Here is a 14,289-nt window from a genome sequence, read left to right as displayed (position 1 = left end):
TTGCCGTAGTGTGATTTGTGATGTTATTACTGTGTTCAGAAGGACAGTAGTTTATGTTTAAAACCAGTATTGTATCACTGTGAGCTTGCATTGTTTAATATGGGGCATACCAATCATGTCTGATATCACATTCTCCTTAAATGGAATACAGCAAGCACTCTGTAATCCTCAAGTAAATAAAGCCGGCAAATGGTCCTGATCGTATTCCTCCCTATATTCTTAAAAACTGTGCTGAAGAAATCTCTCCAGTGCTAAAAGTGATATTCACCAAATCATTCACAATAGGTATTTTACCTAAAGACTGGCTTACAGCTAACATATGTCCAGTTCACAAAAAAGGAAGACGTGATGATGCTTCTAACTATAGGCCCATCTCTCTGACATCTATTTGCTCCAAAGTCCTTGAGCACATCATATATCACAACATCATGAATCACTTAAACAACAACAATATTCTCATAGAGAATCAACATGGGTTCCGAGAAAATCATTCCTGTGTCACCCAGTTACTAACACTAACAGAAGACATATCATATGCCCTCGATCACCGGAAGCAAGTTGATGTAATCCTTCTCGACTTTGCTAAAGCTTTCGATACTGTTCCCCATCAATGACTCCTTACCAAACTTCATTTTTATGGAATTCAGAATGACACTTATAACTGGATTAAGGCATGGTTTTCCAACCGCACCCAGCAAATCCTTCTTGATGGTATAACATCTAGCTCAGTAGCTGTAACATCTGGTGTCCCTCAGGGCACAGTCCTCGGTCCTCTTATGTTCCTGTTGTACATAAATGACATCACCACCAACATAAAGTCGCCTTTACGAATATTTGCAGACGACTGTCTTTTGTACAGAGTTATTAACTCTCCAGAAGACACCATCATTCTCCAACAAGACCTAGATCAAATCTCACATTGGGTCAAAATATGGCAGCTTAGACTAAATGTTACAAAATGTGCACTAATTCGATGTAGCAGATCCTAACACCAATAGTTCATCACTATACACTTAATAATTCTTTCCTAAAAGAAACTGACCAGCATCTCTACCTGGGGATCATGTTGAATAAGACATTGTCATGGTCGTCACACATATCAAACATAGCTAAGAAAGCATCTAATACTTTAAATTTTATAAAGCGTAATCTGAGTGATTGTTCAAGAGAAGTAAAAGCACAAGCATATCTTACCATGGTAAGACCCCAAATGGAGTTTGCCTCAGTTGTTTGGGACCCCTGTTATAACGTTGATGTAGACAAATTGGAAAAAATCCAGCATAGAGCAGCCAGGTGGGTCATCAGTGATTACAACAGAACTAGCTCCGTGACACAAATATTAAATCAACTATCCTGGCCTACCCTACGGACACGACGAAAGATATCTAGACTGCAACTGCTCCACAAAATCCTCCATCAAGACATATCCCTATCAATTCCCCCCATATTATCAATCTGTAGAGAGACAAACAAGACACTATCATCCCTTGCATTTTATCCTGCCCACACCATCAACAACATCTTATCAACAATCATTTTACTCAAGATCAATCAAAGAATGGAATGAACTGTCTGTATTTATTATAGAGATGACAAACTATGATGAGTTTACAACTAACTTGATATCACACTTTACAAACAATCAACACCACATTAGTTAGTATATAATTGTACCTAATACTATGATTCCCTTTTTTTTCCTGGGCACACCAGCTGTGCTGACTGCCCAGTAATCATAAATAAATAAATGTGATTCCGTTATGCACTTGTCAATTTCATGCCCCACCCCCCCACCCCCGGGCGTCCCCACACCCCAGGTGGGGATTTGACATTGCTTCTTGTCCCCACCCCTGGGGCAATTGACAGTTGTCCGATTTACTGATAGATTTTCTTTAGTTGCATTTCTAAACAATAAAATCGCACTTGCTTTTACTAGCTACAGGGCAGGTTTATTACTAGTCGCATGTATGAAATAAGCCGCGGCTTAATCATCCTTGAGGTGTTGTCAAATCCCCTACTATGGGGGTGGGGATATAGTGGGGATTTGACAGCCGATTTTGCCCCAGTAGTGGGGAATTTGACACCACGATTTGTCAATCCCCTGTATTCCCCCACCCTCCCTGGGGGTGGGGGGTGGGGCATGAAATTGACAAGTGCATTATTTCTCGAATACTTGTCCGTCCCAGTTAATGTTTTATTTGGGTACATAAAAAAGGTATGACTCAGTGCCAGTAAACAACATAGATTTCTTCATTGGGCTACCATTATGTCCAATACTAGGTCTGGTGAATTTTATGCAGTCTACATACGCCTATACGATACAACCAGCTGGATTAGTGTCCATTTGACCACAGAGTATACGTAGGATTGAAAGGTTAAAAACACTAAAAGTTTATAGTTTTCACTTGACCCCCAGAAACTATACCTGATTACGTATACCACACTACAAAATAGATAATCCACCACATCTTCAGCATTTGAAGTCTTGTTTCACACCATACAATTTCATGGTCAAAAGCGGGGACACTATTTAGCATAATATACCCTCTGTCTGACCCTGGTTGTACATACACACTACACACACAATTACACACAATACTGACAATGCAAAGCAGTACAGTATACCTCCAGTTCATCATCACGTGCTAATAGGAATGAATTAAGTGCTATTTTTACTGGTCTCATCAACTATGGCCAGTTTGGCTAGTGGAAGTGCAATTCTTGTGATATAACAGCTGTGTATAGCTGCATGAAAATTGTTACATTGATAGCAACATATTTCTCCTTATTTTACTTGTTAATTACTGTCCGATAGTAAATTTTCTAGCGATATAGGCGATACCGATAGTGTACTATTCCGATATGCACACTACAGCGTTGAAACCGGGTCGGGCCAATTTTTTTTTTGGGCCCACTTCTGACTTAGAAAATTTTTCTCGTTTGGTGAACTTACCGTTTTTGTTTGTTTTACGTAAAGTCACATTACTCAGGGGGTTGGTGAATCTCGGGGACAAAACCCTCGAATCAACCCAGCTGGGTCCCTCGGGGTTCTTCTTCTCAAGTGATGTAGCGAAGTCAAGGAGCGAATTATACAGGCAGCTAGTCTTACTACAGTAGGTGAAGATTTCCTTTGCCAACTCACAACACTGACACGAGATGACTGAAACAGATTCGCCATGGGCTGAACTTGCTGGGAGTGGAGGAAATGACTCGGGAAATGAAGGCTATATGAACATGAAATAGTGAACACTGAATATATCTATATGGTATAATAGTGTAAACTGCAATTGTTGGTTAGTTGGATTTCCTGAGACTACATGAGTAGCTATCTTCATTTGATATGCCAGTATGTCAGTCATTCAGTGTCCAGTTCAGGTGACCCCACCAAAAGCACGGCTAAGTTTGCATCATTTACTCAGGTGAATTGGCAGGGAAGTACTCATTTTGTTTTGTGGGTCCACTTCTGAGTTAGAAAATTTTAACATTTTGTGAATTTACCGTTTTTGTTTGTTTTACGGAAGTCACATTGTTCCGGCATATATTATATATTCCCCACCTAGGGAATATGTAATCTATGGTTTGCCATTTTCTAATCCTTTTAGTGTGCACATGCAGTACTAGTTTCAGTAGTAGGTGTTCTAGAAGCAGTTCCGTTGGGAGCTATAAAATATACCATTATTCAATACTATAGTGCTGCTGTGGTGAAGCTTTATGTTTACTAAAGGAGATTGGTCATGCATCATAGCCCCGGGCATGTCTGTGCTTGTATTACTGTATGTTAGAAGTGGTGCTGCTAATCACGTATTTGAATAATTGTTATGTGGTTGGCATATTTGATGACACAATGTGTGTTAATATTGCTCATTGTTTCAAATTGTCACAGGGATGCACTAATATAGAGCAGATGACTCAGGAGACACTGGAGCTGAAGGCAAAGACCTGCTTCAAGGCAGGCATCTGATGACACAGCTGAAAGACGAGCTAAGGAACGAGACGGGTATCACCAAATAGCCGAGCTTAACCTTGCAGTGTAAGGGGGTGGGGTTAGACTGATGATAGTCATGTGAGATAGAGATAGTGTTTAGTGGTTTCTACAATAAGCATAATTGAAGCCTTACTACAGAGCCCAGTGGGAGTGGTAGCACTGACCATAAAGGTGGGTGTGGTGATATGTTGTTGCAATCTTGGTGTGTGTTGTGAGGGCCATGTACTTCTCCAGCCTCAGAATGGCTGTGTTGCCAAGGGGATAAGGGAAGCATTTGTTGACTATAACAAAGTGTCCACCCACATGATCAAAGCTGCTGCAGGACAGGTGAGCACCAACCACATTCACTCAACTATTATTGTTGCCATGGTTACACAAAGGAGCATCATCACACAAACTACAATTGTGATGTTACCGTCTTAAAGAGTTCTACTTCATCATGAAGAAAACTGATGACACCGTGGAAACTGGTGGCATGTACATGTGAGCAGATGCTACAGTATGTAACCAGTCATGTCCATGTATCTGTCTGTCATCACAGGACTAATCTTGACTACTGACATTCAAGAAACACACTTCACAAGTCTTAGTTATATACATATACTATCTATGAGAACACTCACCAGATAAGATCCTCAAGTGGATAGTATGAGTATTTGTATTAACACACCATCATCAATACCTCTATAGGCATCATTAGAAAGTACTGGTTCCAGTACAAAAAGATCACTGTTGTGTATTTTTGCTTATTTGCAAAAAGTACATTGTCTGACTGGGGTATGTTCTTGTAATGCAACTCTGTGGCGGTCATTTGACAATGTTCATTAATTGTGATAACATACAACATGTATGTGGCATTTACATATGCATATCTAGTATGACATAGCTGTACCTGTTCTCATGACACCTAGTTGTCACTGCTAATGTGTGCATACCATTAGAAAAAAAACAAAACCCATCAGAGCAGGGTTTTACAGGGGGGGAGGAGGGTGTTCACAAAATTTAATATCACAGATTGGCAGTTCTCCATGCAAATTTCCCCATTCAAAATTTGCAGTTTACTCAAAGTGGCATTCCTGTTTATGTGATGTCAACAATTGTTTGAACTACTACACTGTCACTTTATAATGAATCCAAAGAACAAATTGTTAGAGAAAGGGCCTATATATATACTACCATATCAGATTGGTTTGTTAATCAGCTTGATAATAATGATTAATGGTGCACCCTCCTTGCTATCTAAGCCAAAATTTTCTATTTACTATCATTTGTTTCCAACAGAGAATTGAAGTTCCCAGCTATGAAATTCTGTTACAGACTGGTGGATTAATGAACTTAAGATGACTGATATGTTTATAAGGATGATGACGGATAGTGAACCTTTATGTATCTTGTACAGGATGGATTATTTAATCCCAATGATGACATGCACATGTGTTTGTGTTGCATGTTTTGTTATACTTACAAGGATGACATTTCTTACAATATAATGTGTTGTACACTGACTCAAATTTAAATATTGTGTTAAACTAGACAAATGCTAAAAGCATTGTGGGGCGAGCCTGATCAATTGATGTTGATACTGACATTTGCCGGTCTGTATGAAGTAGCAGAAGTACCAGTACATGTAGGAATAAAATCAAAGTACTGTCCTGCAAATTTACCTTGATTCTCTTTCTTCAGTAGTTTCGGTCCGTCTTGTTGTCCTAGCCTGCTCTCTTCTTGTCCTGAGGCTCTCTTCTATTTCTGACTGACTCTGCTGTAATCTTATAGTAGTACATCTATTCCTATCATACTCTCTGCGCCTAGCCAATCTATACAAAATGGTTGAGTAATTCTACTAGAGTTGTAAAGTGATTATATTAAACCTTGCATCTCTTTGTTCAGGTGTTTCTGTCTGTCTGCGAATTCGGTCGCGCTCTCTCCTTCTTCGTAGCCTCTCTTCTCGTGCTTCATCAGTCTCCACATTACTTGCCATGTGGCACAATCTGCACACGTGGTAGCATGGACTGGTAAATTCTTGTTCGCTATCCGTATACGTGACGCTCGTACATACCTTGGACCGCTACATTCTCGTTTGCCATCCGTGTTTGTGACGCTCGTACATACGTTCTACCGTTACATTCTCGTTCATCATCGTAAACGTGACGCTCGTACATACGATGATCGCCGCATTTGATCGTTCACTATGTCCGTATACTTGACGCTCGTACACACGGGTTTGACCAGCTAGTGTGGGGCTCGCTCAGGCTCGCCCCAATAATGATCTGAGGTGTTTCTTGAATGTCAGTAGACTCAGTATAGGTTTGTCCTGTGATGGACGGAAAGACAGACAGATAAATGGACATGACTGGTTACATACTGTAGCATGTACTCACTTGTACATGCCACCGGTTGCCATGGCGTCATTAGTTTTCTTCACTGATGAAGTAGAACTCTTTAAGGTTACGGTAACATCACAATTGTAGTTTGTGTGACGATGCTCCTTTGTATAACCATGGCAACAATAATAGCTGTGTGAATGTGGTTGGTGCTCACCTGTCCTGCAGCAGCTTTGATCATGTGGGTGGACACTTTGTTATAGTCAATAAATGCTTCCATTATCCCCTTGCTGAGGCTGGAGAAGTACATGGCCCTCACAACACACACCAAGATGGTAACAACACATCACCACACCCACTTTTATGGTCCGTACTACCACTCCCACTGGGCTCTGTAGTAAAGCTTCAATTATGCTTATTTGGTGGGCCCGTTATGATGGCGGAAATGTGAGACAGTAGTATGCTGTTGTCATGCAAACCTTGTGTTGCAACAGTTATCACTATGGCAACATATCACATAAATCAGGGTAGCTACATTTCGTGTTGGACTAGTTGAGGTGTCCACAGTAATGTTAACCTTGCCTAACAACGGAGTGGCACAAATGATTGTGTAAAAAAAATCACACAACTTATCATACCAGTTGTCATCATGGTGATGGTGCCGTACAATTCATCTCATTATGAAATACCACAGTCAACACCTGTGACAAGATCACACAACCTCACAAGATAATACACAAGTAACTGGTTCCCACATATCGCCTTTATTTTGTACCATGCGATTTGTCACAGCAGTGGCAACAGTATCGATATGCTGCACAAAACAGTTTGCTAGACAATGGCTTTGTTAGCTTATAGTATAGTTGAAAACACCCACAAAAAAATTCTTTCATCATAGCCTTCCCAAATAGCACTACTAACAAACCAACTGCTGCCACAATAAGGATATCATAGAAGTGGTCATTAATACAGTACATGAGTTTCATGTCCCAACAACGGACCAAGTTAAACACCAATTGGGACCTATATACTTGACACGGTCACTACTGTATATTGAGGTAGTCTTATAAATGAGGTCATGAAGTACATCTCAGTTGTGTTTGGGACCTATATACTTGACAAGGTCACTATATTGAAGTGGTCTTACAACTCTTGGCCTAGTGACATGACCGTATTTGTCATAGTGGGTTCACTCATTATATTACAGCCACACAACACCCAAAACACTACAGCAGAACCCCTCTATACAAGAGAATAATTATACTTTATAGTTTACGCCAGCACAAAGGAAGAGAAGTTCCACTGTATCACACAGAAATGATAAGATCACACACCTCTCTTTGCTGTCTAATTCAAGTCATCATCTGTTGTACCTGACTAGCTCTCTCTTCCTAACAACCAATCAGAATAGCTCGAAGTTTAAAGACGTCAATGCTAATTACCATTTTCTTTTGAGCTTCTTCCAGTTATTGTAGCAGATTGATCCTATCTTCTAGTTCCTGTGATGATGTCATATAAGCTCATGTGATGTCACATGACAACAGAGTACACACCTTCTTATCTGTGTCCCCTTGTGTGATGACCACTTTTACTGCTGTACGTTGTTTGTGCACCTCTCCCTCCTCACGTACAGTGTGGCCTTGTGGTAAACAAAGTGTGACTTGCATAACGTAAGCACCCACTTAAAAAGTCCATAAATTTTGACCCAAACTCAATGTCTGTTTGCCATACACTACACCGTAGTAAGGCCAGCCAAGTTAACAGATTGTACTCACTGGCTTCTTCACTCACTAACTTTCTAGTTGTTCCTTCAGTGACACATTCCCCTGTACAACAACAAAGACAACTTCACACCGCTATAAGTCTCACCAACTAGTAACAGCTTTACTACTCTCCCCCTAATGACTATTTACACATTAGGGATACAGGTAGCAGGATGCTCTGGGAGCAACAATGTTTTTGAGATTAGCAAGTTGTCTTGCAACATTGTAGAAAACCACTAAACACTATCTCTATCTCACATGACTATCATCAGTCTAACCCCACCCCCTTACACTGCAAGGTTAAGCTCGGCTATTTGGTGATACCCGTCTCGTTCCTTAGCTCGTCTTTCAGCTGTGTCATCAGATGCCTGCCTTGAAGCAGGTCTTTGCCTTCAGCTCCAGTGTCTCCTGAGTCATCTGCTCTATATTAGTGCATCCCTGTGACAATTTGAAACAATGAGCAATATTAACACACATTGTGTCATCAAATATGCCAACCACATAACAATTATTCAAATACGTGATTAGCAGCACCACTTCTAACATACAGTAATACAAGCATAGACATGCCTAGGCTATGATGCATGACCAATCTCCTTTAGTAAACATAAAGCTTCACCACAGCAGCACTATAGTATTGAATAATGGTATATGTTATAGCTCCCAACGGAACTGCTTCTAGAACACCTACTACTGAAACTAGTACTGCATGTGCACACTAAAAGGATTAGAAAATGGCAAACCATAGATTACATATTCCCTAGGTGGGGAATATATAATATATGCCGGAACAATGTGACTTCCGTAAAACAAACAAAAACGGTAAATTCACAAAATGTTAAAATTTTCTAACTCAGAAGTGGACCCACAAAACAAAATGAGTGCTTCCCTGCCAATTCACCTGAGTAAATGATGCAAACTTAGCCGTGCTTTTGGTGGGGTCACCTGAACTGGACACTGAATGACTGACATACTGGCATATCAAATGAAGATAGCTACTCATGTAGTCTCAGGAAATCCAACTAACCAACAATTGCAGTTTACACTATTATACCATATAGATATATTCAGTGTTCACTATTTCATGTTCATATAGCCTTCATTTCCCGAGTCATTTCCTCCACTCCCAGCAAGTTCAGCCCATGGCGAATCTGTTTCAGTCATCTCGTGTCAGTGTTGTGAGTTGGCAAAGGAAATCTTCACCTACTGTAGTAAGACTAGCTGCCTGTATAATTCGCTCCTTGACTTCGCTACATCACTTGAGAAGAAGAACCCCGAGGGACCCAGCTGGGTTGATTCGAGGGTTTTGTCCCCGAGATTCACCAACCCCCTGAGTAATGTGACTTTACGTAAAACAAACAAAAACGGTAAGTTCACCAAACGAGAAAAATTTTCTAAGTCAGAAGTGGGCCCAAAAAAAAAATTGGCTCGGGTCGGGTCATCCGGGTCACATTTTCTCCGGGTCATCCGGGTCTGACCCGGTTTACAATTTATCCGGGTCTGACCCGGATTGGATCACGTGAGAAACGAAATTGTTCGTTTGACGACGTGGAAACTTATAAACGCTATCGTGTAGCTCTTTCGTGAGCCACGCCCACTTATCGCATTACCAACATACGCTCAGCCACACTCATTTGTTAGTAAGTGTAGTATGTAGCACGAAATTGAGGGTATCTATGGTGAGGGGTAGCTATTGTCAGTAGGTGAAGACCTTGTTTTTTTTTTTTTTTGGTCTTCAACCTACAGCTAGGCTGAAGTTGCAATATTTACTCAACACGAATCGAACGCTGAAAATTTAGACTCGTTCGCTCGCTCGAGACTGGCCGAAACACGTCTCGGCTTTAATTAATCCGGGTCAATCCGGGTCACATCCGGGTCAGTGGGTCATCCGGGTCAGCAGTAGTGACCCGGTTTCAACGTTGGCACACTATATCCCCCAGCCCTAATACACAGTAATAATTATATCACTCTATTGCGTTTATGAGCTACAAGACTAACTCCATTGGTCATTGTACTCAGGCCTGTAAGCCCAGACATGCAGCAGGGCAAACATTACATGTCACACCAGGTAATATCATAATTTCAGTACCAGCATGCAGTTCTAGCTGTTAACACCAAATTTAATAAGGGCTCAATGAGTGGTCAGTTGTGAAAGCTTGAATAAGTAGCTAACTATATTAACATGTGCAGAGTATAGAGCTAAAGTGTTTGCACACTACTGACCAACTAACTGAAGCAGGATGTGTGTGTATACCCAGCTGACTTTCATAATTAACCTCCAGTACTGTCACATGTGCATTGAGAGATTCACTACAAAAGCACTAACTACAGGTGTATTGTCAATGTGTTTGGCCAGTTTGGGTTGTTAGGCTCTCCTTATTATCACCACTCCAGATGTATAATAATCAGTGATTTGCAATTGATGACTGGTATATAATAATTATTAAGATTGATGGGTAAAAACTATCTTTATATGCCAAGCTCCAGACTATATTTACCTATTGCATCATTAAGTTCTGTAGATACATATACCTACGTACACTGAAACCTCTCTAATCCAGAATACACCTATAATCTGACATTGTTTTGTATCCCAAAAAGACTAGTACTTTTCTATGTAATGCTACCTCAATAATCTGACATCCTTGCTAATCTGACACGATTTTCTTATCCCAATGAGTGTTGGATTATAGAGGTTTCACTGTATCGCAGTGGCTTATTAAATGGACTAACACTCCAAACTGCAACTATAAACAAGCATTAATACAAAAATACCTATTATAATAGTATATGGTACAAAGGTAATACATCTAATTTGCATGCAATGTCAGCTAAAATATGACAAAGTTGTTGCTACCATCTCCAGCTACTAATATCTGTCCATTACTTCTTAACAACACTCCAACAGGTTTAGAGAATCTCTTTTTGCCTTGATAGATACCTTCAATGGTGGACACATAATTTCCATCTTCTTCAAATATAAGGACACGATGCGTGCTACGAGAACTTATCATAATGTGACCATCTGGGGTGTAGCAGATGCCGGTGGGATGAGCGAGTTTATAAGGGACGTTAGTAAAGTCACCAAATATCCTAAGGAACTGGCCATCTGGTGTGAACACCTGTACTCTATTGTTGTATAACTCTGTAACAAACAACTGATCCTCGGAAGCATTTAAGGCCAAGTGAAAAGGAGAGTTAAAGGAACCGGGGAGAGAACCACATTCACCAAACGAGTACATAAACTGGTCATCTCGGAAAACTTGAATCCTATGGTTGCCACTGTCACAAATAAACAACAACTCTGACTGGGACAACAGTAGCCCATGGGGGTACCGGAACTGACCATAATCACTGCCTGGGGAACCTAACCGACAAAGTAGTTCACCACTCATCTTGAATTTCTGAATAGTTTGCAATTGATGATCTTGAGCATACACATATCCTTTCTTACTGACTGCTAATCCTGTTGGCCAGTCACATACACCTTCACCAATGGTGTGAGAGTATCTCAACTGATCATCAAACACGACCAGATGTTTGGAAAAAAAGTCTCGGATTATCAGTTCATTGTTAGGCCCATTTTCCATCAAGTATGGATGGCTTAATTCTTTTGTATCCGGTCCGTAACTGTTCATGATTTTAACTTCCTGCTGAATAGCTGTGTAATCCCGAATACAAAGGGGAATTTCTACTTCCTTCAAAAGCTGCTCCTTCCATGATACACACAAGCTGTGTGTCTTCCTTTTCTTAGGTCTGTATGAAAGTGTGTAAACACCTGAAGGAATTTCTTCTATCTTAACACTGCCTGTTTCCCTCTTGAAATCAACTCTTAAGTGTTCACTCTGATTTGGTACAAGTAGGTCATCTTTATCTTTTAGTGTAACAGTCAGTTTCACTGGACCATATTTGCTCATTGCAGCTGGACCCTTCACACTACAGTTAGGAACATGAGGTAAGGTAGACACACTACAAACACATGTTAACTGACTGACATAGTCATCAGGATTACTAGTGGATAATATCAAATCATCTACTCCACAAACTGGTTCAAGGTTAGTTCGTTCTACTTGACTTGTCAACTCTGCCACTCTGTTGCTAATGTATTTGCTGTAGGTTAGTAACTCACTGGATCTTTGTGTTGTAGTAGCCTTGGTAACAAACTCATCACAACTAACCAACCAGTCTTCAAGCAATTTCAACTCCTTAATTTGGCTAGTAAGAGAGCAATGTAATGTGCTCTTAATGTTTTCAACTTTTTGTAGATCAGTTACTTCTTGTTGTTGTATTATTTCATGAAATCTCTGGTATACATCTCGTATTGGCTTGATAACTTCAGCTTCACACTTCCCATCTATTTCATTATCACACTCCTCCACCTTCTTCAAACCATCTCTCACTTGTTCCAATATCTTCTTCAGTGGTGCAGCTATCTCTTTGATCTTCTCACGTTCAACATCAGCTAGTTTATCCACAAAGTTGTATTGATGTTCTCGATGATCAACGTAGGTACAATCTCGACAGATCAAACTACTACAAGTCATACAGTACAGATCTTGAGATTGTGTCTTGTGATCTTTACAAGGTTGTGCTGCTGCATGCGTCGACAATATGGTCTTGGGACTTCGCATGAAGTTTTCCACCGTCACAGTTTTGTGTGACTTGAACTTCTTCATCCTGCAGTGTTGTTTGTAACATTCTCCACACAACGGACTCTCACAATCTATACACCATGTTTCTGCAACACCATTTTCTACACATTCTCCACATTTCAGTTCTTCTGTAGTTTCTTGACTAGAACTTTTTCGCTTGTGATATATTTCTATGAGACGTTTAGTGGAGAAGTTGGTAGGAATGTTTTTCACGTCTTGTGGCAGTTCAGCTCGACATAATGGACAACGCAATTCGTTGCCTGTTAGTTTGCTTGCTTCAATGGTTGACTTGATACACTGTTCACAAAACGTGTGTAAACAAGGAATAGTCTTGGGTTCGGTAAAGATCTCGTCACAGATGGGGCACGTGAATTCCTCCTCTATTTCTCTCCACTCGTCTTTATACGAACTACCTTGCGCCATTTCATCAACACAGAATGACTTAAACTTCAGTGGTTGATTTAAAGCAATTAAATTTATATCAACCACATTAGCGGGTGGAACATCCCGTTATTTTCTCAATTATTTCTCGTATACTTATCCGTTCATTATGATAGTGGTTTTTATTTAATCAAAATGAGGTCAATGTTAATATGGCTGCTACAGAACAATAATTTATCCCACAGGGGGGTATAGCTAGTTTCTTTGATGTGGTATAAGTAGCCATAGCTATTGTCATATCCATGTAGCTAGCTATGCAAGGAAACTGATGAAGATCACATGACCAGCATTGTTGATGAAGGAATACTTTGCCTTAGTCAATTAGCTGTGTCAGACCGTCTATGCAGACAGCTGTGTGACCCTGTACATACTACACTTGTTCTATAACCTATTTCATAATAACACACATACGTACATCAGTACAGAAAAATTCACCTATATATGTATACCCTATAGGTTAACTTAACACACTGGATTACTAGTAGTATATTTTCACCTCGGTCTCACTTAGTCATAGTTTAATTGTTTCTGCAGTACCTATGTGGCCACTGGCAGTGGCTAGAGCCTATATAGCTATTAACGAAAGTGAATCAATGGTATGGAAGATTACATCTGGACATGTATGCTGGACTGGCCTCAAGGTGGTCTTATAGAGGTTGTTGTGATGTAATTCATTTTGATTAAATATACAGTACAACACAAAATTTCGCCTCAGCTACAGATTATTTGAAATATGGGAACATAAAGATTTACTGATAGAAGCTAAGATTGTGTGCTACTATAGCTATATACATATACAGTTCTAAATAATAAGCAAAATAGCTGGATAAGTATCTATAGCAACTATATAGAGGAGTTGTAAAAGCAATAGCTGGAAAGAAACAAAACCTATAGTTAAGGGCCAGTAGCTATTTCCAGTAATTTGGTGACGATGTCAGTGTATATAACAATGCTGTGTTATATCATCATAGTTCAATGATTTTTTTTAACACTACTTGTACACATGTATGATATAGTCACCTGCAGCAGCACTCACAATTGTTTCTCATATCATGGATATATAAATTAATTACCACCAAGCACCAACTAACAAACACCCGAGCTACACGTACATTGCTACTTTCAGA

General features: G+C 40.0%; 3 protein-coding genes and 1 long non-coding RNA gene across 11 annotated transcripts; 1 reads left to right on the top strand and 3 right to left on the bottom strand.

The window, feature by feature from the left end:
* The first annotated feature begins 2,878 nt into the window (after positions 1-2,878).
* LOC136255483 (uncharacterized) lies at positions 2,879-5,507 on the top strand. Of its 3 annotated transcripts, none has more exons than XR_010700914.1 (6): positions 2,879-3,419; positions 3,884-4,312; positions 4,366-4,468; positions 4,527-4,631; positions 4,676-4,762; positions 5,267-5,507. It is a non-coding gene; the product is annotated as an uncharacterized lncRNA (long non-coding RNA). The 3 variants fall into 3 exon arrangements; XR_010700913.1 differs by having other exon boundaries at positions 3,884-4,156; positions 4,220-4,312; positions 4,527-4,762; positions 5,267-5,506; XR_010700912.1 differs by having other exon boundaries at positions 4,527-4,762; positions 5,267-5,506.
* LOC136255482 (uncharacterized protein C05D11.13-like) lies at positions 5,503-6,247 on the bottom strand. 2 transcript variants are annotated; one of them, XM_066048269.1, is made up of 4 exons: positions 6,042-6,247; positions 5,854-5,973; positions 5,650-5,799; positions 5,503-5,582 (listed from the first exon to the last, which is right to left on the bottom strand). In XM_066048269.1, exons 2-4 carry the CDS (start codon positions 5,961-5,963, stop codon positions 5,552-5,554), a joined length of 291 nt encoding a protein of 96 aa, XP_065904341.1. In that variant the 5' UTR covers positions 5,964-5,973; positions 6,042-6,247; the 3' UTR covers positions 5,503-5,551. The 2 variants fall into 2 exon arrangements, with proteins under 2 accessions (XP_065904341.1, XP_065904340.1); XM_066048268.1 differs by having other exon boundaries at positions 5,854-6,247.
* Positions 6,244-9,562, bottom strand: LOC136255481 (uncharacterized). Of its 5 annotated transcripts, none has more exons than XM_066048263.1 (10): positions 8,971-9,557; positions 8,361-8,507; positions 7,860-8,132; positions 7,749-7,805; positions 7,641-7,697; positions 6,945-7,007; positions 6,786-6,888; positions 6,524-6,602; positions 6,364-6,470; positions 6,244-6,296 (listed from the first exon to the last, which is right to left on the bottom strand). In XM_066048263.1, exons 6-10 carry the CDS (start codon positions 6,955-6,957, stop codon positions 6,281-6,283), a joined length of 318 nt encoding a protein of 105 aa, XP_065904335.1. In that variant the 5' UTR covers positions 6,958-7,007; positions 7,641-7,697; positions 7,749-7,805; positions 7,860-8,132; positions 8,361-8,507; positions 8,971-9,557; the 3' UTR covers positions 6,244-6,280. The 5 variants fall into 5 exon arrangements, 4 of the variants coding, with proteins under 4 accessions (XP_065904335.1, XP_065904336.1, XP_065904337.1 ...); XM_066048264.1 differs by having other exon boundaries at positions 7,860-8,507; positions 8,971-9,042; positions 9,097-9,557; XR_010700911.1 differs by having other exon boundaries at positions 6,666-6,888; positions 7,860-8,507; positions 8,971-9,562.
* A 1,338-nt stretch (positions 9,563-10,900) lies between these two features.
* On the bottom strand, positions 10,901-13,144 carry LOC136255243 (E3 ubiquitin-protein ligase TRIM71-like). Its single transcript, XM_066047969.1, has one exon. The coding sequence runs from the start codon at positions 13,142-13,144 to the stop codon at positions 10,901-10,903; it is 2,244 nt and encodes a 747-aa protein (XP_065904041.1).
* Positions 13,145-14,289: the final 1,145 nt, after the last annotated feature.

The sequence above is a fragment of the Dysidea avara genome, chromosome 5 (assembly GCF_963678975.1).
Source record: "Dysidea avara chromosome 5, odDysAvar1.4, whole genome shotgun sequence".
In the NCBI taxonomy this organism is placed as follows: Eukaryota; Metazoa; Porifera; class Demospongiae; order Dictyoceratida; family Dysideidae; genus Dysidea; species Dysidea avara.
Note: the sequence above shows the minus strand (reverse complement) of the source record. Positions and strands in the feature narration are given on the sequence as shown.

Bases quoted from the DNA above. Each gene is read 5' to 3' on its own strand.
- LOC136255482 (XM_066048268.1), bottom strand. From the start codon at position 5,963: ATGGCAAGTAATGTGGAGACTGATGAAGCACGAGAAGAGAGGCTACGA. The intron at 5,800-5,853 runs GTTTAATATAAT...CATTTTGTATAG, and splicing joins CCTGAACAAAGAGATGCAAG to ATTGGCTAGGCGCAGAGAGT. The intron at 5,583-5,649 runs GTAAATTTGCAG...TACTTCATACAG, and splicing joins ACTGAAGAAAGAGAATCAAG to ACCGGCAAATGTCAGTATCA.
- LOC136255481 (XM_066048263.1), bottom strand. The intron at 6,603-6,785 runs GTTTGCATGACA...GTACTTCTCCAG, and splicing joins GATAACTGTTGCAACACAAG to CCTCAGCAAGGGGATAATGG. The intron at 6,471-6,523 runs GTGAGCACCAAC...GGTTATACAAAG, and splicing joins TCAAAGCTGCTGCAGGACAG to GAGCATCGTCACACAAACTA.
- LOC136255243 (XM_066047969.1), bottom strand. From the start codon at position 13,144: ATGGCGCAAGGTAGTTCGTATAAAGACGAGTGGAGAGAAATAGAGGAG.